The sequence below is a fragment of the Muscardinus avellanarius genome (assembly GCF_963383645.1).
Source record: "Muscardinus avellanarius genome assembly, chromosome: 2".
Taxonomy (NCBI): Eukaryota; Metazoa; Chordata; class Mammalia; order Rodentia; family Gliridae; genus Muscardinus; species Muscardinus avellanarius.
In genome coordinates, this window is record NC_137787.1 from 97,135,632 (window position 1) to 97,149,814 (window position 14,183).

General features: G+C 38.8%; 1 protein-coding gene and 1 pseudogene across 2 annotated transcripts in view; both read right to left on the reverse strand.

Annotated features, from left to right (window-relative positions):
• The window catches only part of HNMT (histamine N-methyltransferase), a gene marked incomplete at both ends in the record, with an annotated part of 39,799 nt that extends 39,334 nt beyond the window's left edge, over positions 1-465 (reverse strand). The window contains one exon of the mRNA XM_080690042.1: positions 329-465. Coding sequence (XP_080546168.1) covers positions 329-465 — 137 coding nt within the window. The remainder of the gene's footprint in view (positions 1-328) is intronic.
• A 13,305-nt stretch (positions 466-13,770) lies between these two features.
• Positions 13,771-13,961, reverse strand: LOC308258758 (metallothionein-2-like; annotated as a pseudogene). Its single transcript has one exon. The product of its transcript is annotated as a metallothionein-2-like (transcript).
• Between the last annotated feature and the right edge of the window lie 222 nt (positions 13,962-14,183).

Genomic DNA, 14,183 nt, shown 5'->3' on the forward strand with positions numbered 1-14,183 from the left:
TACCAGATTCCATTTGGGATTTTTTTTTTTTTTTGAAATGTAAAATTTGGAGGAGGGCTGAAAAAAGAAAATCTGAAGACAAAGATCTGAATCTTATCGCTTCCCCCAATGAACATGGATTTGTGCCTTCAAAGGGTTAACACTTATCTCGGGGTAGCTGGGAGCCAGGCGCAGCGAGAGCTGAGTGTTTGGAGCGACTTGGGGGAGGCTGAGAAGAGGCGGGCGGCGGGGCCCAGGGAACCCGCCCCATCCCCGCAGCCCATCCATCACTGGCCCACAGCGACTGACCCAGGCTCGTCCCTGGGACAAAAACGTCCCTTTTTGTTACCTTGCTATTATGCCTGGCAGCTTCGTGTCCAGGAATTCCTGCATGCACTGGTGCTCGGTGGAATTGTCGAGGAACCTCCGAAACGATTCCACGTACCTGCTGTGGTCAGAGAACAAGCTCCTCATGGAAGATGCCATATTGGGTTTCCTGAGGAAGACCGGGAGGAAAGAGAGCCTTAACTTCCTCCCCTTCCCTTCCCAGCTCCCTCTCTCTCTCCCCACCCCCACCACTTTCTATGAGATAAACACTGCTGAGCTAAGTCAGCCTTGGTTCTGGTCTTCGGTCCTGCTCACACTTGAGCCTCTGCCCAGCTGCTGTTGTTTTACAAGAAACAGAAATGGTCGTGAAGCGAGGCGGTTTGAGCAGGGGCTACGATTTGGTTTAAAACTCAAGTTCAGAAAGCCCTAGAGCAGCGGCACTCCGAGCACTTCCTGTTCGGCCAAGCTGGAGAGTGGCTATTTAAGGAAATACAGGGATAAAGGGCAGCTGCAGGGCTCGGCGCCACTTTCAGAATTATGCAGCTGCTGGACTCTCCCACAAAAGATTCCCGCCTGCCTCTGTGCTTTTTACAGGGGAGTTTCATGCCTTTACATCTCTCTGTACTTTAAATTCACCGGCTGCATTTCTTCAAATGCTGATTGGTTTATTTTAACGCAGCATGTTTATTCTCTTTCTCATTTTATATTTTATTTTGTTTTATTTTGCGGTACTTGGGATTGAACTCAAGAGGATTTTAACACTGAGCTACTGCTCCAGCCCTTTTTCAAAGTTTTTATTTTGAGAGAGGGTCTCCCTAAATTGCCCAGGTTGGCCTGGAATTTGTGATCTTCCTGCCTCTGCCTCCTTAGTTGTTGGGATTACAGAAGTGTGCTACCAAGCTCAGCTTCAGCAAATCTTTTAAAAGGGACCGGGAAAACTATTAGTTGTGAAACGGTAGTATGAACCCTTCCAAACTTCCATCAAAAAGATTAGCTCTTAGCTGGGCTTGATAGCTCACACTTGTAATCCCAGTACTTCAGAGGCTGAGACAGGAGGATCTCAAATTCTCAGCCAGCCTCAGCTACTTAGTGAAGCCCTCCGCAACTTAGAGAGACCCTGTTTCAAAATTAAGAATAAAAAACAGGTCTGGGGCTGGGCGTGGTGCCGCACGCTTGTAATCCTAGCACTTGAAAGGATGAGACAGGAAGATGGCGCAGGTTCAAAGTCAGCCTTGCTGGCTTAAGAGACCCTGTTTCCAAATAAAATATAAAATAGGTCTTGGGAGTGTAGCCTGGAGGTAGAAGGGTTCCATCCCGAGTACCACCAAAAAAAAAAAATAAAAAATAAAAAAATAAAAAATAGGGCTGGGGCTGTAGCTCAGAGGTAGAATGCCTCTCCCTTCAACCCCCAGTTCTGAGAGAGAGAGAAAAAAAAAAAAAAAGAAAGAAAAAATAGCTCTTGTAATTTCTGCACTTTTTGCAATTCTCAATGCTTCCATTCTTGTATTTTAGTTATATATTTGCCTTAATTCCCAGGCTTATCCTCTTGTGCTTGGTAGCTCATATCTGTTCTCCCTGTTAGTTGACCAGAGTAGGCATTCAATTTTTTTAAATGATCAAAAATACTGATGTTTCTCTACAGATGTTCTCCATCCTTTTCATTATTGGGTACTTTCAAGTGCTATTAATAGTGCACATAATTCCACTTACTGAGTTCTTACCGTGTGCCAGTAATTGTGTGATTCTTTTCAAACTCACCATAAGATGTGCTCTTTGCAGTGCTGCCATAACACAACTACAGTATAGATAAGAAAATCAAAAGGATGCCTGGCTAAGAAGTGTCAGGACTAAAATATAATTCCAGGCTGTTTAACTCTAGAATGAGTGCTCTCATATTCAGCCCAAATCTGCCTCCCTTTAACTCCTAAAAAGGACACCAGTCTAGTGGTTCTGTTTGCTTAAGATAAACAGAATGTGTCCAGTTTTTTCTCCATATAACATTCGTTGAAAAATGTGAAATTGATTTTTCAGATAACCTCATACCCCAGGTGTCTCTTCCATAGTTTCAAATTATTTCCTTTATAAAGTGTATCTTTATGTATTTCATGACTCTGATCTTCTCCTTTAGAAACAGTCTTGTTTGTCTGGGTTCTTTTAAAAAATGGTGTTTGGAAATAGACACAATATGCCAAAGGTTGCTTAAACAGTGGTGCGTGCTACTGACGGGACTAGGAATATTATTTCCCAATGTTCTGCACAGTCCAAGTTTTTTAAGGTTTTATTTGATGCTCTGAAACTCAGAAAATGAGTTCCTTTATCAAATAATTTATTACAAAGCACTATATTCAGTAGCTTTCTCTGTATATTCATAATATCCATTAATATATTAAGTTCATACAACCTTTATCACATACCCTGTTGAAAAACTGAAATACTAATGTCTATGGCATTTCTCTGATGAGGCTTGCAGCTAATCCATAAAAAATTTAAAAGAGGAAATTGTGTTGCTTTTTAGCATGACTTGCACTTAATTAAGTACCGGTTTTAGCAATTACAGCTTCCTTTTTCTCTTAGACTTTTTGGCGCAATATAATTATACATTTTAGAGAGATTCAAAGTGATACATTCCTATATGTACACAACATCTCTTGATATGCTTTCCCCCACATCTCACCTTGAACAACTGTCTTTTGAATTTCACATAGAATTTCTGTTTCATAATCCAAAAGTTATATGAAATTATCCTGGGAGCTAAAACATCTATCTGGATGGTTGGAATTATCAAACCTTGAGAATCCTTCTTTGGAAAATTGTGAAACAATTTTCTGTTATTAGCCATAAACATTTTCTGTTATTTGGCACATCCTTTACTTGCCATGAGTTCTTAAAAGATCATTATTGCTTATAACAGTTTTTTTTTGTTTATGTTTTTTCCCCAGCACATTGGGATATAATCCTTTTACACCTTAAAATAATGTCTAATTTAAAATTCTCACTTGTTCTCTTACCTATGGAAGGCTTCCACCTACTGTTACCTACAGCTAATAGGCTGTTACTGTATCAATGTGCCTTGCCTAAATCACTCATTGAATGCCAACCTTCTAGGGCTGGAACTACTAATATCATCAAATAAGACTCAGCAGATAAGGTGTCCAAGATCCTTGACTCCTGAGAAAAGTCTGGATCTAAATGTATTGCAATTCCAAGCTTTCCTCACTTTTTAAAATTGCACCAACACTTCTCACTACACATTACCCATCCAATATGAAGATTACTTTCCATCTTAGAGAAGACAGGAGTAAAGAACAATGGAGTGAGTCTATGTTCTTCCTAACACTTATTACTAGTATACCATTTGTGATAGATCAAAAGGTTTCCCCTTGTTTATTCTTGCTCTGGGTGTACTACACCAAAAAATAAGGAATAAAAGAGAATAAAAGCAATGGAAACGTCTTTAGGACTTGTTTTATTGTACATAGCATCTTCCAGATATCTTTGTTCCCACTGGTCTTTGCTTATAACACTTTTCTTTCCTCTCTTTCTTCCTTCCTTCCTTTCTTTCTTTCTTTCTTTCTTTCTTTCTTTCTTTCTTTCTCTTTCTTTCCTTCCTTCCTTCTTTCTTTCTTTCTTTCTTTCTTTCTTTCTTTCTTTCTTTCTTTCTTTCTTTCTTTCTTTTTCTTTTTTGCGGGTCTGGGGATGGAACCCAGAGGCATTTGACCTCTGAGCTACAGCCCCTGCCCTATTTTTTTATTCTTTTATTTTTGAAACCTGGTCTCACTGAGTTTCAGAGGGCCTCACTAAGTAGCTGAGGCTGTCCGCGAACAGCAATCCTCTCGTCTCGGCCTTCCTAATGCTGGGATTACAAGCGTGTGCCACCACACCTGGCCTTAACACTTTCTTAACTGTCTAGCTTCTTACCCTTGGTTATATGCTGCTGCTCCTTCTTTTTCTTCTCTTTCTCCTTCTCCTTCTTCTTTTTGTGGTTCTGGGAATTGAACCCAGAGGCATTTGCTAGATTTCTGAGAGTCTCACTAAGTTGCTGAGGCTGGTCTTGAACTGGTGATACTCCTGTCTCGGCCTCCCAAGAACTGGGAATATAGGTGTGTGCCATGCCTGGCTTGTTCTATCATCTAAACAGCATAACATCCATCTATCTATCTGTCTATCTAGACAATAATGTTAAAATTATCAAATCCTTTTAATCAAATAGTTCAAAGAATCTCATTTTATTTTGCTTAACAATATGAAGGAGGGATTTTAAACCACATGAGTAGCTTATTTAATTTGTTGTTTAATTTGAAATTTAGTGGATAGGTTGACCTGTGTTCTCAGAGAGAGGTTTGAAATCATAGTGTGTAGTATTTTAGAGCTGAAATATTAAAAGATATCCAATTAGTATGTATGATTTTTTATGTTCTTGTGTAATAGTTGAAAACAAATTTTTAAAAATTGATATAAAAGAGTGTTTTAGAGCTGAGTTAAATTGCCATTTTAGGCAAACATGAGAAACTTTAGCAATCTTAGCTTTGCACAAAATAATTTGGCTAAGTTTCTTATATGTGTAGAAATAAGTCAAGAAGCAAAAAATTCTAATGTAATACAAGCTCAGCCTCTTTTGATAATGTAAATGATACAACTGTCTATACTTTGCTTGCTTGTTTGATGATTTTTAAGGTTCTTTAAAATTCTAATGAAATATATTCATCTTTTAAAAAGATTATCATGGGCTTGTGAAACTAAAAGTGGATATGCATGTGTTCATAACTGGTAGATCACATTAACCAAAGAGTGTCAATAAATCATAAATAACAACCTAAAGGTCATCTCTGGGTAAGCAGCCAGTTGGCCTTATATAAAATATTATCAGCCAAGTTTTACCAATATGAGTTGCTGAAGGTCACATAGCTGGTAATAATGTCGGGTACCTTGTTATTTTTAATGGCATTGCTGTTGCAGTTACACTTTATTAATGCACAGTTTATAGTGGTTTTGTTTTAATTAACTTAAAAGAAAAAGAAAAAAAGTCCCAACATATTCAATCAGGGAGAAACCAAACCAAATGATTCAGGAAAAATATTTAGGGGATAATTTGTTGAGAATGAAAAGAGTATATGGGTAGACAAATGACATTCAAAGCTATACAAGAGTAATCAGTCCTATTCTAGAGACAATTGCTTACATGAAATTTTAAGGGTAGAAACAACTATGAAACACGTATGGAGACCAAAGAAGAAATAATCTGGAAACTAACCTTCTGCTTAATAATACAAAAAATATAAGAAGTCTCCTGGGAAGGTCTGAATCCCTGTCTGTATTGGTAATATTTGGTAATAACAAAACAAAAGAAATAAATAAGACAATATAATTCATTAAACAACATTTTCCTAAGAGTCCGTGTTATAAACCATACAGACTTCTTACCCTGAGGCAACCCTAAGAATTAGATCTAATGATGCACTAGAAATTCAGAGGAAGGAAAGAGTTCATGAGAGGGATTTTTCTAAAGAGAGGAGTAATAGTGAGCAAACTTCTTTGATATTTGGTGAAAAGGCACATGCTCTAGTACATGCTGGGCTAGAACATTCCCCTTCTTCGGATGCCGTGCCTGTGCATGATCCAAGACTGAAAAAGATGCATGTACTCAAAGAGCCCAGAAAAAAATTTAAATCAAAGCATGGCTTACATACACTAAAGACATAGATCTCAAGTATACAGGTTGAGGAAGTTTGGTATGTGCATATATACCTATATAACCACCACTCAAATCAAGATATAAAGTTTTCCCAACAGAGCTCAGTCACTCATGCCTACAACCATCCCAATGACTTAGAGGCTGAGGCAGGAGGACCTCAAATTCTAGGATACCCTGGACAATTTAATGAGAGTCTGTCTCACAATTTTATTTATTGAATGATGCTGGTGATTGAATACAGGGACATTCTACCTACACTCTACTATGGCCTACCTCAAAATTAAAAAAATAATAATTTAAGAAAAGGCTAGAACAGGATGTGGTGGAAAATGCCTGTAACCCCAGTACTTGGAAGGCTGTGAGAGGAGGATCGAAGGTTCAAAGCCATCCTCAACAACTTAAAGAGGCTCTCAGCAATTTAGTAAGACCCTGTTTCCAAATAAAAAATAAAATAGGGCCAGGATATAGCTTGGGGATAGATTTATCTCCCAGCACCCCTACAAATAAATAAGTAAATAATAAAAAGGGCTGGGGTTGTAGTTCAGTGGCAGAGCCCCCCTGTGTTCAATTCTTAGTACTGCAAACACATAAAAAATTAAAAGCTTTAAATAAAGTAGTTCTAGCCTCCTAGATTAACTCATACTGATTTTGTTTGTTTGTTTCTTTTTGTTTTCGTTTTTGTTTGCGGATCTGGGGATACAATTCAGGAGGATACAACCTGTGAGCTACAACCCCTGCCCTATTTCTTATTCTTTATTTTACAACAGAGCCTCACTAAGTAGCTGAGGGAGTCCAGAACCGCGATCCTCCCGTTTCAGCAATCCGGAATTATACTTTCAATACATAGAATTCCTCCTACCTCCTCCACCGAACAACGTTCTGACTTTTATTCCTATTGATTAGTTTGTTCTTCTTGAAATTCACATAAAAGGGACATACCTAATGGGCGTGACGGAACACACCTATCATCCTAGTACTTGGGAGGCTGAGACAGTAGGTGTAGGTTCAAGGCCAGCCTCAATACCTTAGCAAGATCCTCAGGAAATTAGTGAAACCCGGTTTCAAATTTAAAAAATAAATAAATAGAAAGCACTTGGGTATAGGCAACAAAAGGAAAAAGGGAAAACATAGAATGTACTTTTTCTGTGTCTGGATTCTTTAGCTGAACATAATAGTTAAAATTCACTCTTATAGGCCAGATGTGGTGGCGCACACTTGTAATCCCCGCGCTTGGGAGGCAGAGACAGGAGGATCGCGCAGGTTCGAAGCCAGCCGTGCGCGCTGGTTTAGGAGACCCTGTTTCCAAATAAAAATGTAAAAATAGGTCTGGGAGTGTAGCCCGGAGGTAGAAGGGCTTCCAGGAACCCCAGTACCAAAAAAAAAAAAAAAAAAAAAAAAAAAATTCACTCTTATATGTGATTTTTTTTTTTTTTTTTTTTTTTTTTTTACTGATGTACATTATCTCATTAAATAAATATACTTTTTTGGTACTGGAGATTGAACTCAGAGGCATTCTACCTCTGAGCTATACCCCCAGCCCAATTTTATTTTTTGTTTTTTGAAACAAAGTTACAGTAAGTTGCTGACAGCCTTGCTAAATTGCTGAGGTTGCCCTCTAATTTATAATCCTCCTGTCTCAGCCTCCCAAGTACTGGGATTACAGGCATGTGCCACCACACCCAGCTCTATAATTTTCAAAACCATTTTCACTCAAAGAAAATCTAGAGTAAGAGTTTTACCTCTTATAAATAAAAATAGTGAAAACATTCTTGCAAATGTCTATTTGCTCTTTATACATTAAGCTAGAGTATAATGGAGCTAGAATGTCAATAATTTGTGATTGGTTGACATCACACTAATAGCTTGAAATCAACCACCGCGGGAATATTTACACCATGGCAATTGGCAAACTTTATGCATCAGAACTTTTTTATCTGCCCAGCGAATAGATTATCAAACAATGAGCAACACTCTGCTGCTGTATTTAGCACTGCATTTACAATGCTGCTGTGGTGAATTTTAACCATTTTTTAAACTCTCTGAGGAGTGATATGTAACAGAGGGCTCCTTTCTCCAGTCTCTTCCTGAAGAGTGCACCGAAACATCCTGTATGGAGACCACTAGAAGAAACAGCAGCAGCATTGTCTTCGTGTGTGTGTGTGTGTGTGTGTGTGTGTGTGTGTGTGTTATTGGGTATTGAACTCAGGGGCATTCTATCTCTCAGCTATACCCCAACCCCTTTTTTCAATTTTTATTTTGAAACAGGGTCTTGCTAGGTTGCTGAGAGTCTCAGTAAATTGCTGAGATTGGTCTTGCACTTGTGATCCTCCTGTCTCAGCCTCCAAAGTACTAGGATTACAAGCATATGTTCACCATGTCTAGCTTCCAGTACCTTTTCATTAACTAATCAGCTATACCCTTACTTTGATCTAAAGACTAATCTAGGTGTAACTCCAGAGACTAACAGGTACTAGGATTGCAGGTTATTTATGTTCCCTGAATCTCGTATTTCTATCTGTAAAGTAGGGATGACAGTACTTACTCATAATAGGTAGGACTCAATAAAATAATGTGTATTAAGTGTTCAGCATAATGCTTAGCACAAAGCAAACTCCCTGGTATGAGACTGACTTTTCTAACCTTCAGTTCCTTTAATTTTAAAATGAAGATAATGATATTAATCAGTTTCCAAGACAAATGACAGAATTTATTATCAGTTGATACACAGAGAATTTTTAATACTGAGAACTCATTACTAAAAGGTGTTGAAAGCTGAAAGTGCAAACTGGAGTCATGAAGCGCCACCAGGACAGGCTGTCCCCACACCCTACGGATGGAGGTCAAAGGCAGAATGTGCTGTTACCAATGTTTGAGAGCAAGAGCTACCTAGTAGGATCCAGAACAATGAGGTGATACAGCTACTCTTGGAGATGTTCCTGCCCTTTTATCTCTGCCAGTGTTTTAATTGTTAAAACTAACTGAAAACCAGTAGGCAAGAATTTTTGGATGTGGGTTGGTGTTGTGGCTCATCGGTATAGTGCTAGCCTAGCATGCCTATAGCTCTAAGCTTAATCCCCAGCACCAACAGAGAAGAAAGAGGAGGAGGAGCAGGAGGAGGAAGAGGAGGAGGAAGACCAGAGGAGGGGTGAGAGAGCATAGATGATGTAGCTTTTAAGATTTAATGCCTTGAAATACAGAAAAGAGCAAGGAAGGACCTGAAATATTTTTAGTAGTAAATAGCCAATGACCAGCACAAGTGCCTGACATATTAATTTGTTGTGAAAGGTCTGTTTCTTAAAAGGAAAATGTAAAGCAAAATACTTAGAACATAATAAGTATCTGTTGAATGCTAGATGGTAGCAGTAAAATAGTACAAGTGAAATATAACTATTATGATAGCTGCAGGTCAAGGGAAGGCTAGTAGTATTCATAAAATCTTAAAAGCTCAGATGATGGACTGTGATCATTAACTCTCCAAGGTCAATAAAAATGAGTGACTTTGTTTCATTTGTAGGATACTTAGTTGAAAACTATTTCTTGTGAATCTGTCAAGGTTTTGGCAAACTCACCAGAATCACCATCACTTTCCTAACCTCTGTAAGTTTAGAGCTGGCCGTGAGCGAGAGCTGATGGCCCTTCTCAGGCACGCAAAGGGAGACAGTACTTAGAGGAATGTGTGCTCCCTGTCTGCTAGTCAGTCCTTCATCGCGTGACCAAAAATCTTAATGAGAACAACTTAGAAGAGGAAAGGGTAATTTTGGCTCATGGCTCCAGAGGTCCTGTCCATGGTCAGCTGGCTCCAAGGCAGAAACAGCACTGTAAAGGGTGCACTGGGAGGAAAGGTGCTCAGTCCTGTCAGTGGGAAGCAAAGATGCTAAGAGAGAAAAAGACCAGGAATCAACAATGCCACCCCCCCCCCACCACTTCCCTTGGCCACACACTACTGCCTGGAATTATCACCCAGTAAATCCATTCAAATTATTAATCCATCAGTGGACTACCTCACCAGTGAGGGCAGAGCCTTCATAATTCAGTCGTTTCTCCTCTGAGCACTGCTGTGTTGTTTGAGGTTTGGGGGGTATTCCAAATCCAAATCACAACACCCCGCTTTTACTTCTTGCTACTCTGTTTACTCACCTGTGTGGCTTAGAGCAAGTACTTAGCTCAGCTGGGCTTGAGGTTTATTTTATGCACAGAGAACTAGATACCATCATCTCACATGAAGTTTGAAAATTCTAAGATTATTGAAACTTTTAATTAAAGACATGGTTAATATTTCAGTTTGGAAACAAGATGCTATTTCCAAGACATTTGGCACTCTGTGTGCCTCATTTTCTGGCTCTTTATTATCTCTCTTTACTTAATGCATATTCAAGGCTATATTTTTTCTGAAACATGAATTATACCATGACAATGCACTAACCATTTGGAAAACATAAGGGGCTCATAGTAATTACCCATATGCTTGAAAGCAATAGGAAATAAAGTTTGTTTATCAATGTGACTAATTAAAAACAAAAGGCATATATATTAAATATTTATTTTTATCATTTTCTCTATGAATCTCTAGGATTTGTTTTTATTTCATTGATTGATTTATTGATTTTACTGGGGATTGAACCCAGATGCATTCTACCTCTGAGCAACACCTCCAAGTCCTTTTTATTTTTTGTTTTGAAACAGGGTCCCACTAAGCTGCTGAAAGTCCCCCTAAATTGCTGAGGCTAGTCTTAAGCCTGCAACACTCCTATCTCAGCTGCTTCAGTATTGGTATTACAGGCATGAGCCACTATACCCTGCTCAGAGTTGCTTTAAAATATAGCTGATACTAGGTGGGCATGGTGGTATATGCCTATAATCCCAGTATTTGAGAGACTGAGACTGAGACAAAAGGATGGAAGTTTGAGGCTAGTCTCAGCAACTTGGGAGAGACCTTGTTTCAAAATAAAAAAATAAAATAGGGCTGGGGGTCTAGCTCAGAGGTAGAATGCCCCTAGTACCATGCATGCTACACAATTTTTTTTACCCCATTATGATATATGAACACAATGCATCAATAAAAAATTTAAAAATTATCTATATTTTGTATTTAAATATACTTATATATGTATACATATGATACCAATAAAAGAACTAGCTCATTTATTTATATGTTCTATAATCAGACAGTATACATGGGAATATGAGTCCATTTAAGTAGTTAGAAGCTGACCTGCAAATAACATTGCTGTTACATTTTAGTGTATGCTCTGTAAACCATCAAAGGAAAGTTGTAGTCAATAAACACATGGTTAGAGGTGGAGGCATGATATGCAAAAAAGTACATTTAAAGCCTCTTTGTTCTACTAATACTTCCACTGGTACAGTTATAGCAGCAGAAAAGCAAGTGCAGACTGGGTCAAAGATAGTGAAGGTATGTGGGACTAACTTGGTAACTTGAAAGTTTATTTTTTGAGAATTCTGAATTGAACTATAGACTTTGTTTCCAAAACTCTGTGCCTTCAAAAAACAAACAAAAAAAGAGAAAATAGCACAGTGATTTTTGCCTACCACAAATGCACACTTTCTTTCATACTTTACTTTGGATGCTAAGTGAGTACTGGTTAGAATTTCAAAGTTGGTTAAAACTTTTACAATATGTGGTTTTTTACATTAGTCAGATAAACACCGAAAGGGTCACAAGTTTTTCATAATATTGCTGCTAGAATCATTTTTCTAAGGTTCATTTTTATCACCATTTTATCTCTAGTCAGGTTAGGAAATGAACACATGTTGGAATTTAATTTGTTAAGGGAATTCGTTTTGTTTAATTTAGATTTAAAATACTAACTGTAATCCAGTATTGAGAGGAGATAGCTCAAACTTCTTAATAGCTATATCCAGAGAGATTTACATAGTAGAAGTAGATATTCATGATAGTCAAGCAAATAATTTTCAAAAACCCATGGAATGAGCCACAATTACATTTAAAAAATCAAACTGGAATAAGAATTCAAAGCATGGTCTCCATGAACACAGGGCCTTACACCTGGCTGTTAGATGGCAGACACAGAGACGAATAAAGAAACCCAGCTTTTGAGAAACTTAATTAAAAGTTATATCAAACCTGGGATTCTCCTGAATGAATCTGTACTTACTTTAATAAAGGCTGTTTCTCATCGTGCAGCAGTTCTAATTTTATAGCACGGTTGCAGTTCTGTGCTGGAAAAGGTCTTTCTATGAAATCCTGCCCATTTTTACAAACATAATATATCCTCCCCAGACCCAGGACATTCCTTGGCATCCAGACAAGGGAGCATTTGCCAAAATAATGGTTGGAATGCTCTGAAGACAATAGCACTACTTTGAACTTCGTAACTTTGAGCCGCAGGACAGCTAAAATCCAGACCACAGCCTGTGGTGGAGTGAGAGGGAAACCATGTCTACCACCCAGAGGGAAAATTTTCATTTTCAATTTTAGAGTTTTAAAAAGAACAGAGATGTTAGATTGCAAAGAAACAGTAAGAGGAGCTTTTCTTGGAGTAATAGCACCATTTTGTATTCTGAACATGGTGATAACTCGGATTAAAACCTCCCCAAAGAATGTATTTTATGGTATGTAGATTAAAAAAACAAATATTATCAACTTTAAAAATGTGTGTCAGTTTTGCTTTAGGTTAGCTGTGTCCCTCAGTAGACTGAACCCTTACCTGTTAATCTCTACCTTTATACCTCCTATTTCAAAGCCATCTTTCTTCTCAACCCTCCTCAGTTTCTTTCTTCCTTGGGGTTTTCCACAATTTTCTGATTTTTCTTTTTTTTTTCACCCACACATACAGAAACTACCCTGAGTAGTTTGCTGTGGTCTGGATCATTGTGATGAATTAATCAGGCCTGGGGAGGGGCCTTCTGAGGTTGGGGAGAGTGGATCCCTAGAAAAGATTCACAGAGAAACAGGATGGGGTACCATTCTTTTACTTAATTATATATTTATTCTTAATTTTATGAATTTTTTATTTAGAAAAACAAGCGAAACAATTTCATGCAGAGTATCAGGAAATAATAGTATAGATTTAGGGCAAATATCACAAGGTGGTATCAGACATCTGGACCCCTTTGTTGGTATCAAGACAAATATTTTCACTGAGCCTACCTCTCCTTTCACAAAGAGCTAGAATCAGTCTTCCCTGGTCAACTTGATTTCTTCACTCACAGATGGCCACAACTACCCTGGAGCAGCCAACCAGCAAGTGATCCGGACAGCTCTGCCTGGGAAGCTCCACCTGAGACAACTGAGAGGCCTGCACCATGTATAGAAGGTCATTCTGAATTGCTTCAGCCCCCGGACCAAGAACAGAGACCTGCAAAAAGAGGCCATTCCTTCCCAGGGTGTCTGAAGCATCAGTGAGTATGAATGGCTGAAACCTCACACATTTCTTTTTAAGTCAACAACTTTTATTGTCAGAAACATTTTTTTTTTTTTGGTGGTACTAGGGGTGGAACCCAGAGGCTTTCTACCTCCGGGCTATACTCCCAGACCTTTTTTATATTTTATTTGGAAACAGGGTCTCACTAAGTTGCTGAAAGCCTCACTAAGTAGCTGAGGCTGGCTTCGAACCCATGCGATCCTCCTGTCTCAGCCTCCCAAACGTGGGGATTACAAGCGTGCGCCACCACGCCTGGCTATAAACATGTTTAATAGAAAAAGGGAAGTAGGAAATGAGTTGTAAAAAAAAAAAAAAATCCAGGTCCATGTTGCTCTATTTGCAGGTGAAAGCCGGGATCCCCACAGGTCAGATGCAACAGCTGCACTTGTCCAATGCCCTTTTACAGATGTGGCCCTAAGCACACTTGGCACAGCCCTCGGGGCAGCGGGAGCAGCAGCTCTTCTTGCAGGAGGGGCATCTGTACTTTGCATTTGCAAAAGCCAGGAGCTGGAGCAGGCACAGGAACCACCAGTGGCGCAGGAGCAGTTGGGATCCATGGTGACTAGAAGTGACAGGGACTGGAAGGTGGCTTGGTAATCTTCACACATTTCTAGCATGAGAAAGGATTGTGCCAATGCAACCAAGATGTATCAGAATTTTTTGCAGGTTTTCTACCCAGGTCAGAGACAGTCACCCAATATAAACTTTTCAGGTCAGAAGGAAGCAGAAGCTGGTTGACAAGTATCTGTCTATCAGACTTAAAAAGCCACTAGTAACTA